The sequence below is a fragment of the Oncorhynchus nerka genome, linkage group LG20, assembly GCF_034236695.1.
Source record: "Oncorhynchus nerka isolate Pitt River linkage group LG20, Oner_Uvic_2.0, whole genome shotgun sequence".
Lineage (NCBI taxonomy): Eukaryota > Metazoa > Chordata > Actinopteri > Salmoniformes > Salmonidae > Oncorhynchus > Oncorhynchus nerka.
In genome coordinates, this window is record NC_088415.1 from 54,696,395 (window position 1) to 54,713,545 (window position 17,151).

At 42.1% G+C, this 17,151-nt stretch overlaps 1 protein-coding gene across 6 annotated transcripts in view; it reads right to left on the minus strand.

Annotated features, from left to right (window-relative positions):
- The window catches only part of LOC115102793 (uncharacterized), a 36,157-nt gene extending 19,688 nt beyond the window's left edge, over positions 1–16,469 (minus strand). For 2 of the 6 annotated variants that reach the window (XM_029623095.2, XM_029623094.2), the window contains exons 1-3: positions 16,419–16,446; positions 16,171–16,227; positions 3,159–3,904 (exon numbers count right to left, since the gene is read on the minus strand). Coding sequence is in view for 4 of the 6 variants with exons in the window: in XM_029623092.2 (XP_029478952.1) it covers positions 16,171–16,227; positions 16,419–16,421 (60 nt within the window). In the remaining 2 variants the exon portion in view is untranslated. Of the gene's footprint in view, positions 1–3,158; positions 3,905–16,170; positions 16,228–16,418 lie in introns of all 6 variants that reach the window. The other 4 variants (XM_029623092.2, XM_029623091.2, XM_029623093.2 and 1 more) reach the window with 2 other exon arrangements.
- Positions 16,470–17,151: the final 682 nt, after the last annotated feature.

The following is a 17,151-nucleotide window of genomic DNA, read 5'->3' on the forward strand; positions in this document are numbered from 1 at the left end:
ATGAGCGTTTGGATATGTATACCAAACGATATACCAAACGATTCCTGGAGTGCTTTCTGATGTAGATCAAAGGTAAGGGAATATTTATCACGCAATTTCTTGTTTATGTTGGCGCCATCGTTGCGGCTATTGTGATTTTTACTTCTGAGCGCCGTCTCAGATTATTGCATGGGTTTCTTTTTCCGTAAAGTTTTTTTAAAAATCTGACACAGTGGTTGCATTAAGGAGAGGTATATCTATCATTCCATGGGTATAACTTATATTATCATCTACATTTATGATGAGTATTTCTGTTTAATGATGTGGCTTTGCAAAATCACTGGATGCTTTTGGAACTAGTGAATGTAACGCGCCAATGTAAACTCATATTTTGATAAATATTAACTATCAAACAAAACATACATGTATTGTGTAACATGAAGTCCTACGAGTGTCATCTGATGAAGATGATCAAAGGTTAGTGATTCATTTTCTCTATTTGTGGTTTTTGTGACTGTCTGAAATCTTTTGCTGGAAAAATTGCTGTGTTTTTCTGTAGCTATGTGGTGACCTAACAATCGTTTGTGGTGCTTTTGCTGTAAAGCATATTTGAAATCGGACACTGATGGGATTAACAACGAGATTAGCTTTAAAATGGTATGAGATACATGTATGTTTGAGGAATTTTAATTGAGATTTGATGTTTTGAAATTGGCGCCCTGCACTTTCACTGGCTGACATATCGCTCCCGTTAACGGGATTGCAGCCATAAGAAGTTTAATCAGCTTCTTGATATGCCACACCTGTTAGCTGGATGGATTATCTCGGCAAAGGAGAAATGCTCACCAACGGGGATGTAAACACATTTGAGAGAAATAAGCTTTTTGTGCATATGGAACATTTCTGGGATCTTTTATTTCAGCTCATGAAACATGGGACCAACACTTGTTGCATTTATATTTTTGTTCAGTGTAGAAGAACAACTGCTGTAACAGGTCGAAATTACAAACAAGCATGCATTTGATAATTGTGCTCACTTACGCCAGCCGAAAATAGAGCCCATTATGTCCATTTCTGTGTACAGTGTCTTCAGAAATTATTTACACCCTTTGACATTTTCCACATGTTGTTACAGCCTGAATGTAACATTGATTACATTTAGATTTGTGTCACTGATCTACACACAATACAGTTTTGAAATTAATAAAAAAGTGAATCTGTAATGTCTTCAGTAAATAAGTATTCAACCCCTTTGTTATGGTGAGCCTAAATAAGTTCAGCAGTAAAAATATACTTAACAAATCGCACAATAAGTTGCATGGACTCATTTCCTGTTCAATAATAAGGGTTAACATGATTTTTTGAAAAACTACCCCATCTTTGTACCCCACACATACAATGATCTGTAAGGTTCCTCAATCTAGAAGTGAATTTCAAGCACAGATTCAACCACAAAGACCAGAGGTGTTTCAATACCTTGCAAAGAAGGGCATTGTTTGGTATGTGTAAAAAAATTACATACATAAAAAGCAGACACTGAATAATCCTTTCAGCATGGTGAAGTTATTAATTAGGCTATTGGATGGTGTATCAATACACCCAGTCACTACAAAGATACAGGTGTCCTTCCTAACTCAGTTGCTGGATAGGAAGCAAACTGCCCAGGGATTTCACCATGAGGCCAACGGGGATTTTAAAACAGTTCCAGAGTTTAATGGTTGTGATATGAGAAAACAGAGGATGGATCAACAACATTGTAGTTACTCTACAATATTAACCTAAATGAAAGAGTGACAAGAAGGAAGCATGCAGAATAAAACTATTCCAAAACATGCATCCTATTTGCAACAAGGCACTTAAGTAATACTGGGAAAAAGGTGGCAAATAAATTAGCCTTTTATCCTGAATACAAAGCATTATGTTTGGAAAATTCAACACAATACTGAGTACACTCCATATTTGAAGCATGGTGGTGGCTGCATCATGTTATGGGTATGCTTGTCATCAGCAAGGACTAGGGAGTTTTTTAGGGGGGGAAATAAACCGAATAAAGCTATATGCTCAGAGGAAAACCTAGTTCAGTCTGCTTTCCAACAGACACTGGGAGACTAATTCAACTTTCAGAAGGACAAAAACCTAAAACACAACGCCAAATCTACACTGGATTTGCTTACCAAGATGACATTGAATGTTCCTGAGTGGCTTAGTTAGTTTTAACTTAAATCAGCTTGAAACTCTATGGCAAGACATGAGAATGGCTGTCTAGCAATGATCAACAATCAACGTGATAGAGCTTGAAGAATAAAAATAAAATAAAAAGGGCAAATATTGTACAATCCAGGTGTGCAAAGCTCATAGAGACTTACACAAAAAGACTCAGTTGTAATAGAAAGGTGCTTCTACAAAGTATTGACTCAGGGGTGTAAATAGTTATGCAAATTAGATATTTTTGTATGAATATTTTCTGAAGGCACTGTATAAAATGGGTCATATCATTGAAAGTACCAGAGCCCCCACACTGAACATTTGACATGTTTGAAGAGTATATTGTCACAAACAATATGTCTAAAGGGGTGCTTTTGAGATACCAATACAGTATTAATATTCTTTATGTTGAATAAATGAAGGTATGAAAAAAAAAAGTAAAAGCACGTCAAACATCCTTCCTCCCAATGAAGTTACTATGTGAGAATGCTGATGAAGGCTGCCACCGAAACGAGGTCCATTTGTTTTGCATTTGTCCTGCAAAAAAATAAATATATACAGTACATTAAAACGTAAAGAATATTTCAGTGAGTGTGGGTTTTTCCTTTCTTCAAGTATTATGTGAGGATTGTTCTGGCAATCTGTGATAGGAAAAATATTTTCAGGCTACGCTGGTGTGGTATTAGTGGTATTAAAGACCAATCTATTACACTTTTTCCCCTACAGTAACTGTCCTTCCAGATTTCTATGAAATATGACCAATAATTCATTACAATTAAAGATAAATAGTTTTCCTTCCAACTTTTTTTTATTGGGTATGTTGAATAGCAGCTTGTGTGTTGGAATGGTGTGGGCGTACCCCAACAACTGTCATACCTTCTCCCACTCCCTCTCTGGCACTCGAGGGCGCTAGACGGTCCATCATTACACACACCTGTCACCATCTACATGCATCAGCGCTTCATTGGACTCACCTGGACTCCATCACTTTATTGATTACCTCCTCGGTCTATTCCTCAGTTTGATCCCCGTGTCAGCATTAATGTCGTTATATTTCCCTTGTCCAGACGCTCTCCGTGGTTTGTTTCCTGTCTGTTTTTTTTCCATTAAATCTTCACTCCCTGTACTTGCTTCTCGTCTTCCAGCGTCTGTCCTTACAACGACAGTAGATCGCTGATTGGCCAGTTCATCATCCTCTGAGGCAAAAGCAATCATTTTCTCAACGGTCTGTTTGAGATACAAATTTGAGGTCGGGTTTTTGAATTAAAAAAAAAAAAAATTATGCTTTTGATTTTCTTTTTAAAGATTTTTTTTCAATAAACTTCAACAACTGAACTAAGAACGTCTCCTTTTACCTTTTTTTAGTCTTTTTTATTTTCTAGTCTTTGAACTCTCTTAACTGAGCACTCTTTTGTTTCGGTTTATTTACAGGGCAAGTTTTTTTTTGGAACCATACGGATCCTTTCAGGGTACCTGCGCTCTGCAGACTTTCGTGGCGATCTTTGAGTTCACTGGAGCTGGTAAGTTTACAGTTTCCAGTGCTGGTTGAGCAACTTGACTTGGGCTGAGGTTGCTGTGTGGGAACATTGGTGAGTGGTCAGGACTGGAGCGGTCTGTTGGGCAGAGCCGGGCGGGCCTATACGCAAGTTGTGTAGGGCCCCATCTCCCCTTCGTGTCAATGTTTACAACTTCGATGACAGGATGAGGCAGAACTATCCTTCTGGTCACGAAAAGAGAGAAAAAACACAGTGAATTGTGGAAAGAGCAATCAGGTAAACTTATGTTCTCTCCTCTCCAAGTTATGTTAACAGTGACGGTAAGTTGATGTGCTAGCTTGCAGTGCATCTCTCTCTAGTCTGTCTGTCTTGCTAACCTAGCTGTGCAGTGATATCTCTTGGTCTGTCTGTGTCTCGCTTGCCAGCCACTTCCAGGGCTGTGTTCTGTGACTTTGTGCCTGACAAAAGTGAGAGTGAAATACAACTATTTACTACTTTTGATAAACGCCAACGGGTAATGGTGTTTATAAACTGCAGCTCGGAAAGGATAACTGTGTCGTGCGTGAACATGAGTTCATATGAGAGTGCACAAAATGAAACTTGCGCTTTCCAGAAGCAACCTCTGTGGGGACCAGTCCAGACAATATATGAGAGATTGCACTCCTCATAGGCGCACATCATTTTAAAACAAGGCAATGATTATCTAGTCTCTCAATCAAGGTTTAGTTACAACTCTGGACTAATGCAAGATGGAAAGCAGTGGCACAGTGGGCTAAGGCACTGCATTGCAGCACTAGCTGTGCCACCAGAGACTCTGGGTTCGAGCCCAGGCTCTGTCGCAGCCGGCCGCGACCGGGAGGCCCATGGGGCGAGCCTGAATGGGCCTGATGCAGCTATAATTTACAGGTGCTATGCTTAAGTTTGTCAGTAGAGGATATGCTGGATCATCAGCCAGTACAAGCAGACTCAGTTGATCCACATCCAGCCTCCATCAGATACAAACAACTCAGACCCGAATAGAACAGTTGCTGCTTAACAGACTTTGCGGACCAAGTTAGTGCGCAGAGGTCCAGACAAGTCTAGAAAAGGTTTCCATTCAGGCTTATTACAGAGACAGTTGTCAAATGGGGAATGGGTTACCAGGAGCTGGCTTTCACACTCAATCTAAAACAACGCTGTGTATTGTTTTTGCTGTAAGCTCTTTTCTACAAAAGCCTACAAAATAATAAAGGAAGGCGTGAATGACTGGTCAAATATCAACACCATTCTGAAACACCGTGAAGGTAGTCCTGAACACAGATAATATGATTAAGTGGAGAGAACTTGATCTGCGCCTAAGTCGGGGACAGACTCTTGACCAGATACAAATGACAAATTTGGAGGCTGAAAGAAATGGCTGGATGTTCATGCATGTTTAATGAGTATCACAGAGTCTCTGGCTGAAAGAAACCTAGCATTCAGGGGTTCATCAGACAAGCTCTTCCAACCAGATAATGGAGACTTCCTAAAAGAGGTTGAATTACTGGCAAAATTTGACCCAGTTATGGAAAATCATCTCAGCAAAATTAAAGATGGAGACACACATGCTCATTACCTTGGGAAGCGCACACAGTATGAGCGTGACAAGATTCTGGAAGCAATAGTGACTCATGTAAGAGACTCAATGTACTTCTCTCTTGGACTGTACACCTGACAGTCACCAGGAGCAAAATGTCCATTATTCTGAGAAGCGTGGCTTTAAAGGGAAAGCCAGAGATCAAGGAGCACTTCCTCGGCTTTGTGAATGTTGAGGTTACAACAGGCTTGAATCTGTCCACTGTCATCTTAGATAAGCTGAACGAGTTGAAGATTCCATTTGAAGATTGGAGGGCAAGCTTATGATAGTGGGGCCCAAAATGAAGGGCAAGCACCAAGGAGTACAAGCCAGACTGCTCAAAAGAAATCCCAGAACCATGTTCATCCCATGTGGAGCACATACTCTAAACCTTGTGATTGCAGATGCTGCCAAATCTTCAAAAGATGCAGTTGAGTTTTTTGGGCATGTGCAAAAGCTCTTCACCTTCTCAGCTGGCACACAAATATGTGTGGAGTGACACAAGTCATGGAAGTGACACAAGATGGGAGAATAGGCTCCAAAGTGTTCATACAAACAGGTATCGAGCTTCTGAAGTTCGGGAGGCATTACTGGAAGCCAGACAGACGATCAACGATCCTGTGGCCAAAGTGGAGGCACAAGCACTTGCAGAGGAAGTTGGGTTCTACCGCTACTTGATTTTCTGTGTCGTATGGTGTGAGATACTGACAATGACAAACAAGGTGAACAAGCTCCTCTAATCCACCTCAATGCAGTTGGATATCGCAGTGAATTTAATCTCAAATGCAAAGGCCTCCCTCAGTACATAACTGGATTCTGAGGCCAAGACAACAGCCAAAAGTATTTATTAAGAAATGAATGTGGAGGCTGTTCTGAAAGAGAAGAGATTGAGAAACAGCCAGAGGAATTTCAGCTATGAGGCTCCTGATGAACCAGTGACTGACGCACTGAAAAACCTTGAAGTCAACTACTTCAACATTGTGGTCGACTCTTCTGTGAGAGAGTGGATGAGAGATTAGAAACACTCAACCAGGTGAAAACCAAATATGGAGTGCTGCTGACCTTCAGCACTGCTTCTCAAATGTCCAGTGAATCTTTAAAGGGTCACTGCATGGAAGTTGTAAACACTGACCTAGGGACCTCTGAGGTACCGGAAAAAGGAGATCACCTTATCATCGCATTTGCATGGTGGCATAGAGCAGTAGAGTCACACATGGATACCATTTTTAGTGGCCTAGAGTCTGAGGAAAAATGTGGCCTTTCATAAACGCATTTCATGCAATTCTACATGACTGGAGACTTTGGCATAATCTTTTTAATCTCCGACTTCCAACGCCAGTGTGTTCAAGACAACAGGGAAGTCGGGAAGAAAACATTTGCTCCAACTGGGAAAATTCGTTTTGAACGGTCATCCAACTTGGAATTCGAAATGACAGGCTACTTTGACATTGACAAACTGAGATCAGTGAAAACAACCTTGTCTTACATCCATCAATTGCCTAGGCGTATGGAGACCCATATTGTAGGCTACACTATGAGGAAATGTGTCTTAAGCTTTTCAATTTCACTGACTCACCGCAGCTCACTGGCTGGTGATGGCCGATGCACTAGTGCCATAAGTCTCTCTCTCTCTCTCTCTCTTTTGTAAAACAAAAAGCCTATTTAGAAGTTGATCAAACATTTTGGTTAAATTATATGCTATTCTGAATTATTTAATTTATTTCTGAACAGACATCAGTAACTCTATCAGGGGTGCTGCGGACCCCTTCCCCCGAACCCTTTGCGCAGCTATGATTCTATAAGGACATAAATTATTAAGTGCAACGCTGGAGAGAGGAGAGTTTCAGGCTAATTCATGTCTATCGGGAGAGAGATCATAGAATGTGAATCTCGTTCCAGGTCTGTGAGAGACACAAGGCCTGCTTCTCACATGGCCACGTGTTGGTGTCTAACAGGCTACAATGTTGCGCAAACTTTAAGCCCTGGCCAAACCGAATCAACAACAATATCAGGAATTTTTACATTGCAAAAAGAGAAAAAAAAGAAAAATCAGGTACCGGCTCTGGCCAAATAGTTCCCGAAATGAAACAGTCCAAAAAGGAGAGGTGGATCCAGCGCTCGATGTCGCAGGTCTACTAACCACTGGTCCTGGCAACCATCATTACGCACACCTGCTCCCAATTGTTATGCACACCTGGCCTCATCACCTTGATTACTCTCCCTTTTATTTAGCCCTCAGTAATCAGGCAGTTTTGGTCACACTCAGTACACCTGCCTTATTCTTATCATTAAACTCACCTTCTGCACCTGCTTCCTGACTCCCAGCGTATATGTTACACAAATTAAGTACTGGCTGTTCGAGGCGGGATGGTAGGTGGGAAGAAGGGTCTGCTTGATGCCATTGTTTTTCAGGAATTGTTTCAAATCTGAAGAGACCAGCTGGGGTCCATTGTCTGGGATGATTTTTTTTGCACGATCTGTAGGCCTTTGTAGCTTTTTGATGAGGTTTGCTGATGTCACGTGAATAACTTCCAAACACTTTGAAAAGCTGTTGATGATCTCTAAAAAGTTCTGCTTGTCCTTTTCAGTGAAACGAATGTGAATTCTCTAAGGGTGAAGTGGTGCGACAGCTGGCATCTTCTGTACTGTTTGGCAGATTTGGCAACTCTGCACTTCCTTCCGAATGTCACTGTCCAACTCTGGCCATCAGATGTAGCTACAGGCTAAGGCCGTCATACGACAGGTGCCAGGATGTTTAGACAACTCGTGTCTTCTCACGAAGTATGGTTTCACCTGTCACGTAGCATGGCCACCCATTTACTGTGAGCCACACTTTGCTGAGTAGAGGATCTTTTCTTGTACTTTGCTCAGTATTTTGCAAAAATTGGCAGCTCATCCACATGTGAGAAATATAATGTGCTTCCCCCCCTCAGCTGTGATGTCTTTGTCTTCTCTTGGTAGTCCTGACAACACGTCCGTGTTACTGTGAACAGATGACTTTCTGTATTCGATGTCGTCGTTCGGCATGAGTATGAGTGCCATCTTTGCATTCTCAATGCTGCTAAGGTTAGAACAGCAGACTTGTAATCAACATGAACTCTTGTCCGTATAGATAATTATGTAATTTCTTGACTCTGTAATTTCTTGACTCTGGCAGGGCCTCTTTTTCAATCTGGGCCTAGTTCTTTTCAGTGTCCAATAGTGTCCGCAAAGCAAACACAATGGGGTTTTATTATCAGTTGTCCATGATGTGGGAGATCAGTGTCCACACCATACAGTGATTCCTTGTAGGTCCATGACCAACTAAAAAAAGGTAAGTAGCACTTGAGACACCGTGGCTAATGCGACGAGACTTGCACAGCCCAAGGTGAGTGTTGATTGTCAGGTTTTTCTCAGAATCTGCATCCAACTGGTAGGCGTGCAAGGGATCCAACTTGCTGACTGATGTACATCCAGCAGGTTGAGCGATTTTAAGTCCCTTACTGTGCTTGGTAAGGGATAAGCCTCTTTCACACTCTGGTTGATGGTGGCCTTATAATCGTTACACTCTTTGGAACGAATTTGGTAATCTTTGTTTCCTCGAGCATATCCAACTCGTTGTCCACAGCTTCCTTCAATGCGCATGGCACTGTTCTTGCCTTCTGGAAAATGGACTGTGTCAGGGTGTGTAATCGTTACTTTGAAATCTTTGCTGCTGGGTGATATATCGAATTAATTCAAATGTATGTTCCAAACACCTGTACCACAAGAATTGAGGTTTCATTTTTTTCCATTTTTTTGTGTGTTTTGTCTTTTTGGTCTCGTCTCCTTCGCCCCTTTTGTGCTGTGGGATCTGTGCACCTTCCCACTCACACACAGACACCAAGCCCCACCCCCTGCCACTCACAACAACAAAGATGAAAGACTATCCTGTCTGACAAGCAGTTTCAACTCGCTATTTGTATTTGAGGGTTGGTGTGACATAATTGGTTATATGGACACCCAAACATATTGGCATTATTTTACTGTAATAAAGGAGAACTTAACCTAAACAATACCCTTTTTATGTCTCAACTCCCAACATTTTTAACAGAGCAGACGGGTGTCAATGAACATGATTGTGGAAAATGAATGCTCAGTTTGTTGCGTGTGGCAATGCGGTTCCATGTACCTCTAGCAGTATTTTAGCCACAGACGTATGTACTAGCTGTCTAGTATGTGTTTTATAAATGTGCAATTGTATAAGGAATTGGCAACTCATTCTTAATCTGCTAAATAAGCATATTCTTATCCAGGCAGGGCACTAAACAGGCTGTTCAAACTACTCTAGGCTATGTTGTTCAAACTTACACTACCTCCAATGGGAAAAATGGCATTACAAAGAGACATTCCTTGTATGGAAAGGACTTGGATATGCAGTTAGACACAAGGGCCACTGTCTCTTGGGTCTCAGAAGTGTGTTACCAGGATGCTCTGTATCACCTCCCGTTAATGAATACGCAGTTACAAGTGATTACCTACTCAGTTGAGAAAATCCCTTTGCTAGCGTAAGTATATACATCAACACCATCATTCCAGAAACCCTAGACCCACCCCAATTTGCATACCAGATCCACAAATTACATTACCCTTTCCCACCTGGACAAAAGGAGCACCTACGTGAGAATGTTGTTCATTGACTACAGCTCAGTATTCAAGACCATAGTGACCTCAAAGCTCATCATTAAACAAAGGAGCTTGGGACTAAACAACTCTCTGCAGCTGGATCCTGGACTTCCTGACGGCCCGCCCTCAGATGGTGAGGGTAGGTAGCAACACCTGCCAAGCTGATCCTCAAAACGGAGGCGCTTTAAGGGTGCGTGCTTAGTCCCCTCCTATACTCCCAGTTCACCCACGACTGCGAGGCCAAGCACGACTCCAACACCATTCTTAAGTTTGCCGATGACACAATGGTCGTAGGCCTGATCATCGACAACGATGAGACAGCCTATAGGGAGGAGGTCAGAGACCTGGCAGAGTGGTGCCAGGACAACAACTTCTCCCTCAACGTGATCAAGACAAAGGAGATGATCATGGACTACAGGAGAAGGCGGGCCTAGCACGGCCCCCATTCACATCGATGGGGCTGTAGTGGAGCAGGTTGAGAGCTTCATATTCCTTGGTGTCCACATCACCAACAAACTATCATGGTCCAAACACACAGAGACAGTTGTGAAGAGGGCACAACACTGCCCATTCCCCCTTGGAGGCTGAAAGGATTTGGCATAGGTCCTCAGATCCACAAAAGGGTCTACAGCTGCACCATCGAGCATCCTGACTGGTTGCGTCACTGCCTGGTATGGCAACTGCTCGGCATCCGATCACAATGCTCTACAGAGGGTAGTGCGTATGGCCCAGTACATCACTGGGGCTAAGCTTCCTGCCATCCGGGACCTCTATACCAGGCGGTGTCAGAGGAGGGCCCTAAAAATGGTCAGACTCCAGCCACCCTAATCATAGACTGTTCTCTCTGCTACCGCACGGCAAGCAGTACCGGAGCACAAAGTCTAGGTCAAGACTCCTTAACAGCTTTTACCCCCAAGCCGTAGCATTTCTGAACAGTTCATCAAATGGCTACCTGGACTATTTGTATTGACACCCCCCTTTTTTTTTTACGCTACTGCTACTCGCTGTTTATTATCTATGCATAATCACTTTACCCCTACCTACATGTCCCACCGCACATTGACTTGGTACCAGTACCCCCTTTATATAGCCTCGTTATTCTTATTTTATTGTGGGACTTATTTGTGCTATACTTTAGTTTATTCAGTAAATATTTTCTTAACCCTTATTTTTCTTAACTGCATTGTTGGTTAATGGCTTGTAAAAGTAAGCATTTCACTCTAAGGTTGTATTTGGCGCATGTGACAAATACAACTTGATTTGATAATGGTATTCGGGCCGAGTCCACTTCAGCTTATCCAGACAGATTAATTTCTTCAGGAGTAGGGCCATTTGAGGTTTTTACTCACCAGGTGATGAAATATATACACTGCTCAAAAAAATAAAGGGAACACTTAAACAACACAATGTAACTCCAAGTCAATCACACTTCTGTGAAATCAAACTGTCCACTTAGGAAGTAACACTGACAATAAATTTCATGTGCTATTATGCAAATGGAGTAGACAACAGGTGGAAATTATAGGCAATTAGCAAGACACCCCCAATAAAGGAGTGGTTCTGCAGGTGATAACCACAGACCACTTCTCAGTTCCTATGCTTCCTGGCTGATGTTTTGGTCACTTTTGAATGCTGGCGGTGCTTTCACTCTAGTGGTAGCATGAGACTGAGTCTACAACTCACACATGTGGCTCAGGTAGTGCAGCTCATCCAGGATGGCACATCAATGCGAGCTGTGGCAAGAAGGTTTGTCTGTCTCTTGGTAGCGCATCCATGTCCAGAGCATGGAGGCGCTACCAAGAGACAGGCCAGTACATCAGGAGACGTGGAGGAGGCCGTAGGAGGGCAACAACCCAGCAGCAAGACCGCGACCTCCGCCTTTGTGCAAGGAGGAGCAAGAGGAGCACTGCCAGAGCCCTGCAAAATGACCTGCAGCAGGCCACAAATGTGCATGTGTCTGCTCAAACAGTCAGAAACAGACTCCATGAGGGTGGTATGAGGGCCCGACGTCCACAGGTGGGGGTTGTGCTTACAGCCCAACACCGTGCAGGACATTTGGCATTTGCCAGAGAACACCAAGATTGGCAAATTTGCCACTGGCGCCCTGTGCTCTTCACAGATGAAAGCAGGTTCACACTGAGCACATGTGACAGACGTGACAGAGTCTGGAGACGCCGTGGAGAACGTTCTGCCTGCAACATCCTCCAGCATGACCGGTTTGACGGTGGGTCAGTCATGGTGTGGGGTGGGGTGGCATTTCTTTGGGGGGCCTCCATGTGCTCGCCAGAGGTAGCTTGACTGCCATTAGGTACCGAGATGAGATCCTCAGACCCCTTGTGAGACCATATGCTGGTGCGGTTGGCTGGAGAGTGTCAGCAGTTCCTGCAAGAGGAAGGCATTGATGCTATGGACTGGCCCGCCCGTTCCCCAGACCTGAATCCAATTGAGCACATCTGGGACATCATGTCTCGCTCCATCCACCAACAGACTGTCCAGGAGTTGCACCACAGACTGTCCAGGAGTTAGCGGATGCTTTAGTCCAGGTCTGGGAGGAGATCCCTCAGGAGACCATCTGCCACCTCATCAGGAGCATGCCCAGGCGTTGTAGGGAGGTCATACAGGCACGTGGAGGCCACACACACCATAGTAATGTTTGCTGTGGCAAGGTGGTAGGCTGTATATTTGACCTTTATTTAACTAGGCAAGTCAGTTAAGAACAAATTCTTATTTTCAATGACAGCCTGGGTTAACTGCCTGTTCAGGGGCAGAACGACAGATTTGTACCTTGTCAACTCGGGGATTTGAACTTGCAACCTTCCGGTTACTAGTCCAACGCTCTAACCACTAGGCTACCCTGCCGCCCCATGTACAATAATACAGGATACCCTTACAAAAAATGATTTGCCGTAAAACTGCAGCACAATTAAATAATGGTGGTTTAATTAATGATATCTGATAGCTTACTGTGTGTTGGCGTCTAATGGTAATATTTTGTCAGTGTTAGCTAATTGCACTGTTTATTTTTGCTGCATGTTTCTTCTGTTCCACTGAATGCTGTTTTGATGTTTTAATACGACTAACTACATTTTTCAGAATTTAACAAATAACAATTTAGGTCTGTCTTTTTTCTTTCAATATCCTACTACAATCCACCAGGATTTACACAACCCTATTTTTAATCACATTAATAAATAAATAAAAATAAATAAATCAGTCAAATTATTGCACCTGAATTTGACCCTGAAAATGACTATATTTTCCCTTAACGCTTTTAAGCAATTAACATACGTGCAGTCATTTTATTTTAATTTTAGTAGCTAAATAAGGAGGTATGCATATCAGGCTAGATCACATCCGGCCTTGATTGGGAGTCCCATAGGGCGGCGCACAATTGGCCCAGCGTCGTCCAGGTTTGGCCGGGGTAGGCCGTCATTGTAAATAAGAAAATCAGTTTCTGATGATTACAGAATAGGATACAGTTTTCCTATCCCTGCTCCCCCTCAACACTCATTCCAACGTTACTTTTTTTGCACGAATCTTCTAGCTTGGATGCCAGGATGGAGGAGGGAACCAAGGAAAGGAGTACAGAAGTTATCCAGCCGGCTGACTAAGAAATGTAAATGGCATATGTTTTGCTCTCTCTGTCGATCTCTCTATGTCTATGTCTGCCAGACTGCTGAGGGGCAACAGTCAATGAACTTGCTAGGCTAAGTCTAACTTAGTGAAGGCCTTAGGTATTGGTTAATCGTGATTCCTCTCGGTCTTTACAGTTCCTGAAACATGTCAATGACCAAATGCATGGCCCACTCCATTACCAGTGACATATTCTGCCACAAAAGGAGAGAGCAGCACCACTACTCCTTAAATCCAGTATTGGCAGTAAGTTTTTTTTTGTGCAATTTTTTTCTCTTTTTTTCTGTTTGATACTATGATCTTCAATGTGTATATATTCCTACTAACCAGCTTTGTACATTAACATTTCCTCTGCATCAGGTCTCACTGAGATTGGATTTCCCAAGAGACATGCTATTCAGCTGCCCATGATTGTTTGATCTTACACAAAAACAATAAAGATGCTAGCTAGAACCTAAAAGGGTTCATCAGCTGTCCCCGTAGGAGAACCCTTTGAAGAACCCTTTTTTGGTTCCAGGTAGTCTCTTTTGGGTTCCATGTAGAACCCTTTCCACAAAGTTCAACATGGAACCCAAAAGGGTTCTACCTGGAACAAAAAAATAGTTATATGCGGAACCAAAAAGGTTTCTCCTATGGGGACAGCCAAATAACTCTTTTGGAACCCTTTTTTTTAAGAGTGTAGTGTAAGTAGGTCCAACTTAAATTAGCACTGCTACTAATAATATAAGTCTGTGTAAAGCAAATAAAATCCTATTTTAACTCTCCTTTTTTTCTTTAGGTGCAAAACCCTTGTGTCCCGATTCAACAGACACCTCCCTTGGTGAGTCATGTAAAGTTTCTCCCATTTTCCTCTTGCCCATTCTCCCTGACAATGTTTGTTGCAGGAATGATTTGACAGTCACATAGCTTTTGAAAAATATTGTATTTTATTGCCTCTTTACCTTTATTTTTTTTAAATGATACTTCGGGTCCTTTATCTACTTCTCCAGAGTCAGACTAGCGATAGCTCAATGACTGGAAGTCTATGGATATCTGCTTGCATTGCGGTAACGCTAATTAACATTGGCTCAGGAAACTAGTTCTTAACATGCTTCATACTGGACACAGAGACAAGTGGTATCCAATAGTTAATTTAACTCTGGGGAAGTAGATAACGGGCCTCATTGCCAAAATCCTGAAGTATCCGTTTAAGACTGCCAAGCTGTCCTCAATTTGGGGAACCTCTGTCCCGGACCATGTCCTCGGGAATACGGAGTGGTGCATTTAGAAAAAGTTGTTTGAATATTACAACATGTATTAACATTAAGCAAAACTTTAAAATGTAGAGATTAGTTTTAAAAAATTATAATTATAATAATTATAATTATCCAACTACTATCTAATATTGATATCCTCTTTCTTAAAATGTTTCAGATTGATGACCAATGAATTCATGTCCCACTTCAATATGAAGGGACAGAGGAGCAAACATGCCTTCGCTACCACTCGTGTGTGTGCTCCATTGTAGTTGGTAAGTAAATGTAAGCAGTTGAGACATTTGACATAGACAATGAGAATTTCTTTGTAGATTCTGACTTTTTAAAGATATTATACTCTGCGTTACTGTTGTCTTGCATGCCCACAATATGCCATTCGTTAACTTATATTCTTCACTTTGTATGCTGAAGTGTCATGAAAAGCCAGAAAATGTAGGAGGTTAATGAGTTGCGGGCCCTCTGGAAAGTCCTAAAATATGCCCCTGACCACCGTGGTGGAGGAGGATGCAAAGTCTGCATAAAAAAGTTGCTATTTTTTGAAGATATAACTTAGTGATAACTGCCACAAGCTTCTTCAACTAGTACCATGGAAATACTTTAGCAGAGTCCAAAAAATGTCTTCAGGGATGATACAGTTGTAATGCACAACTCTGAGAGAGAAACCACACTCCAGATCACCTTCTGTGCTCAGAGGTCCTTGATGAGGATCTAACCCATCACACCACTTATTAATCAATCAAATAAAACAGCCTTTATATACTCTGTGTCCCAGTATTTCTATGCATGTAATGTATGTGGGTGAATTATGAAACAATTACTGTATGCAGATGTGCAAAAGATTTGTTTTTGCCATTGCTTGATCTGTTTTAAATGTAAGAATGTTGGATATTTCAGCTTTAATTGGTGACTATGGAAACAAATACAAATGTGATGAATTGTGTTTTCAATATCCAACTATCCTCTGCAATACGTTTTACAGTAGGTAAACTGTAGTCAGGTGGTCATTACCAGGTTATGAGGTCTTAACTATGACCAGTAGGCTACATAATATTACGGTCAGAATTATGACCAGCTGGTCAGATAGGTCACAATTAAGACCAACTGTAAAGAAATACATATATATATATTTTTTTTCAACCAGTTTGCGACAAGAATATTATGTATTTCAGTCAGGTTTTACCAACTGGGAAGGGTAGGCTACACTCCTTAACAGTACATTCTTGGGCTAGGTAGCCTATATGCATTCATTCACAGATTTATAAAATTACACAGAAGGATTGGTCCTTGCTCTTGGATTAAAGAAAACATATGTAGTCTACTCAGATTAGAATAGAATTATGCTATTCAACAGTGCAAGGCTCACCGTAACTTCTCCCTCACACTCCAAATCCACCATAGCATCATATCGCCCTTTCAGATCCTGTCAACACAAATGTTAACCAATGTTAGGCTAACTCAAGAGCAATTTACCATCAGTTTACAATTTAAAACATTGTATATCCCCCAACAAATAATACATCGGCTAACACCACTTAAATGTATAACCATAATAGTTCCAATATTCAAAATGACAGGAGTCGCTTCAAGTGTGAGCAGTGCTCCGCCGCTTACCATTAGGACTGCCTGCAGTGGTTGTTTGACTGTGAACTAATGGCAATAGTGGTTGCTGAAAGGCAGGGTGTGCCGAATAGTTTCTGTCTGGACTTGATTGTTTGAAAAGTCTAAACGGGATCCTTGGGACGTCCAAGCACTGACGTTATCCCTATGGCCAGTAGACTACAAAATATAGCACTTAATATAGTGGTCAGAATTATGACCAGCTGGTCGTATGGTGGTCAGAAAAATACACTAAATATACAAAAGTATGTGGAAACCCTATTACAGCCAGATCTGTTGCATACAGGTGTATAAAAATCAAGCACACAACCATGCAATCTCCATTGACAGACATTGGCAGTAGAATGGCCTTACTGAAGAGCTCAGTGACTTTCAATGTGGCACCGTCATGATGCCACCTTTCCAACAAGTCAGTTTGTCAATTGTCTGCCCTGCTAGAGCTGCCCCGATCAAATGTAAATGCTGTTACTGTGAAGGAGCAACAACGGCTCAGGCGCGAAGTGGTAGACCACAAAAGCTCACAGAACGGGACATCCGAGTCCTGAAGCGCGTAGTGCGTAACAATCACCTGTCCTCGGTTGCAACACTCACTACTGAATTGCATATCGTCTCTGGAAACAAAGTCAGAACAAGAACAGTTTGTTGAGAGCTTCTTGAAATGGGTTTCTATGGCCGAGCATCCGCACACAAGCCTAAGATCACAATATGCAATGCCAAGCGACGGCTG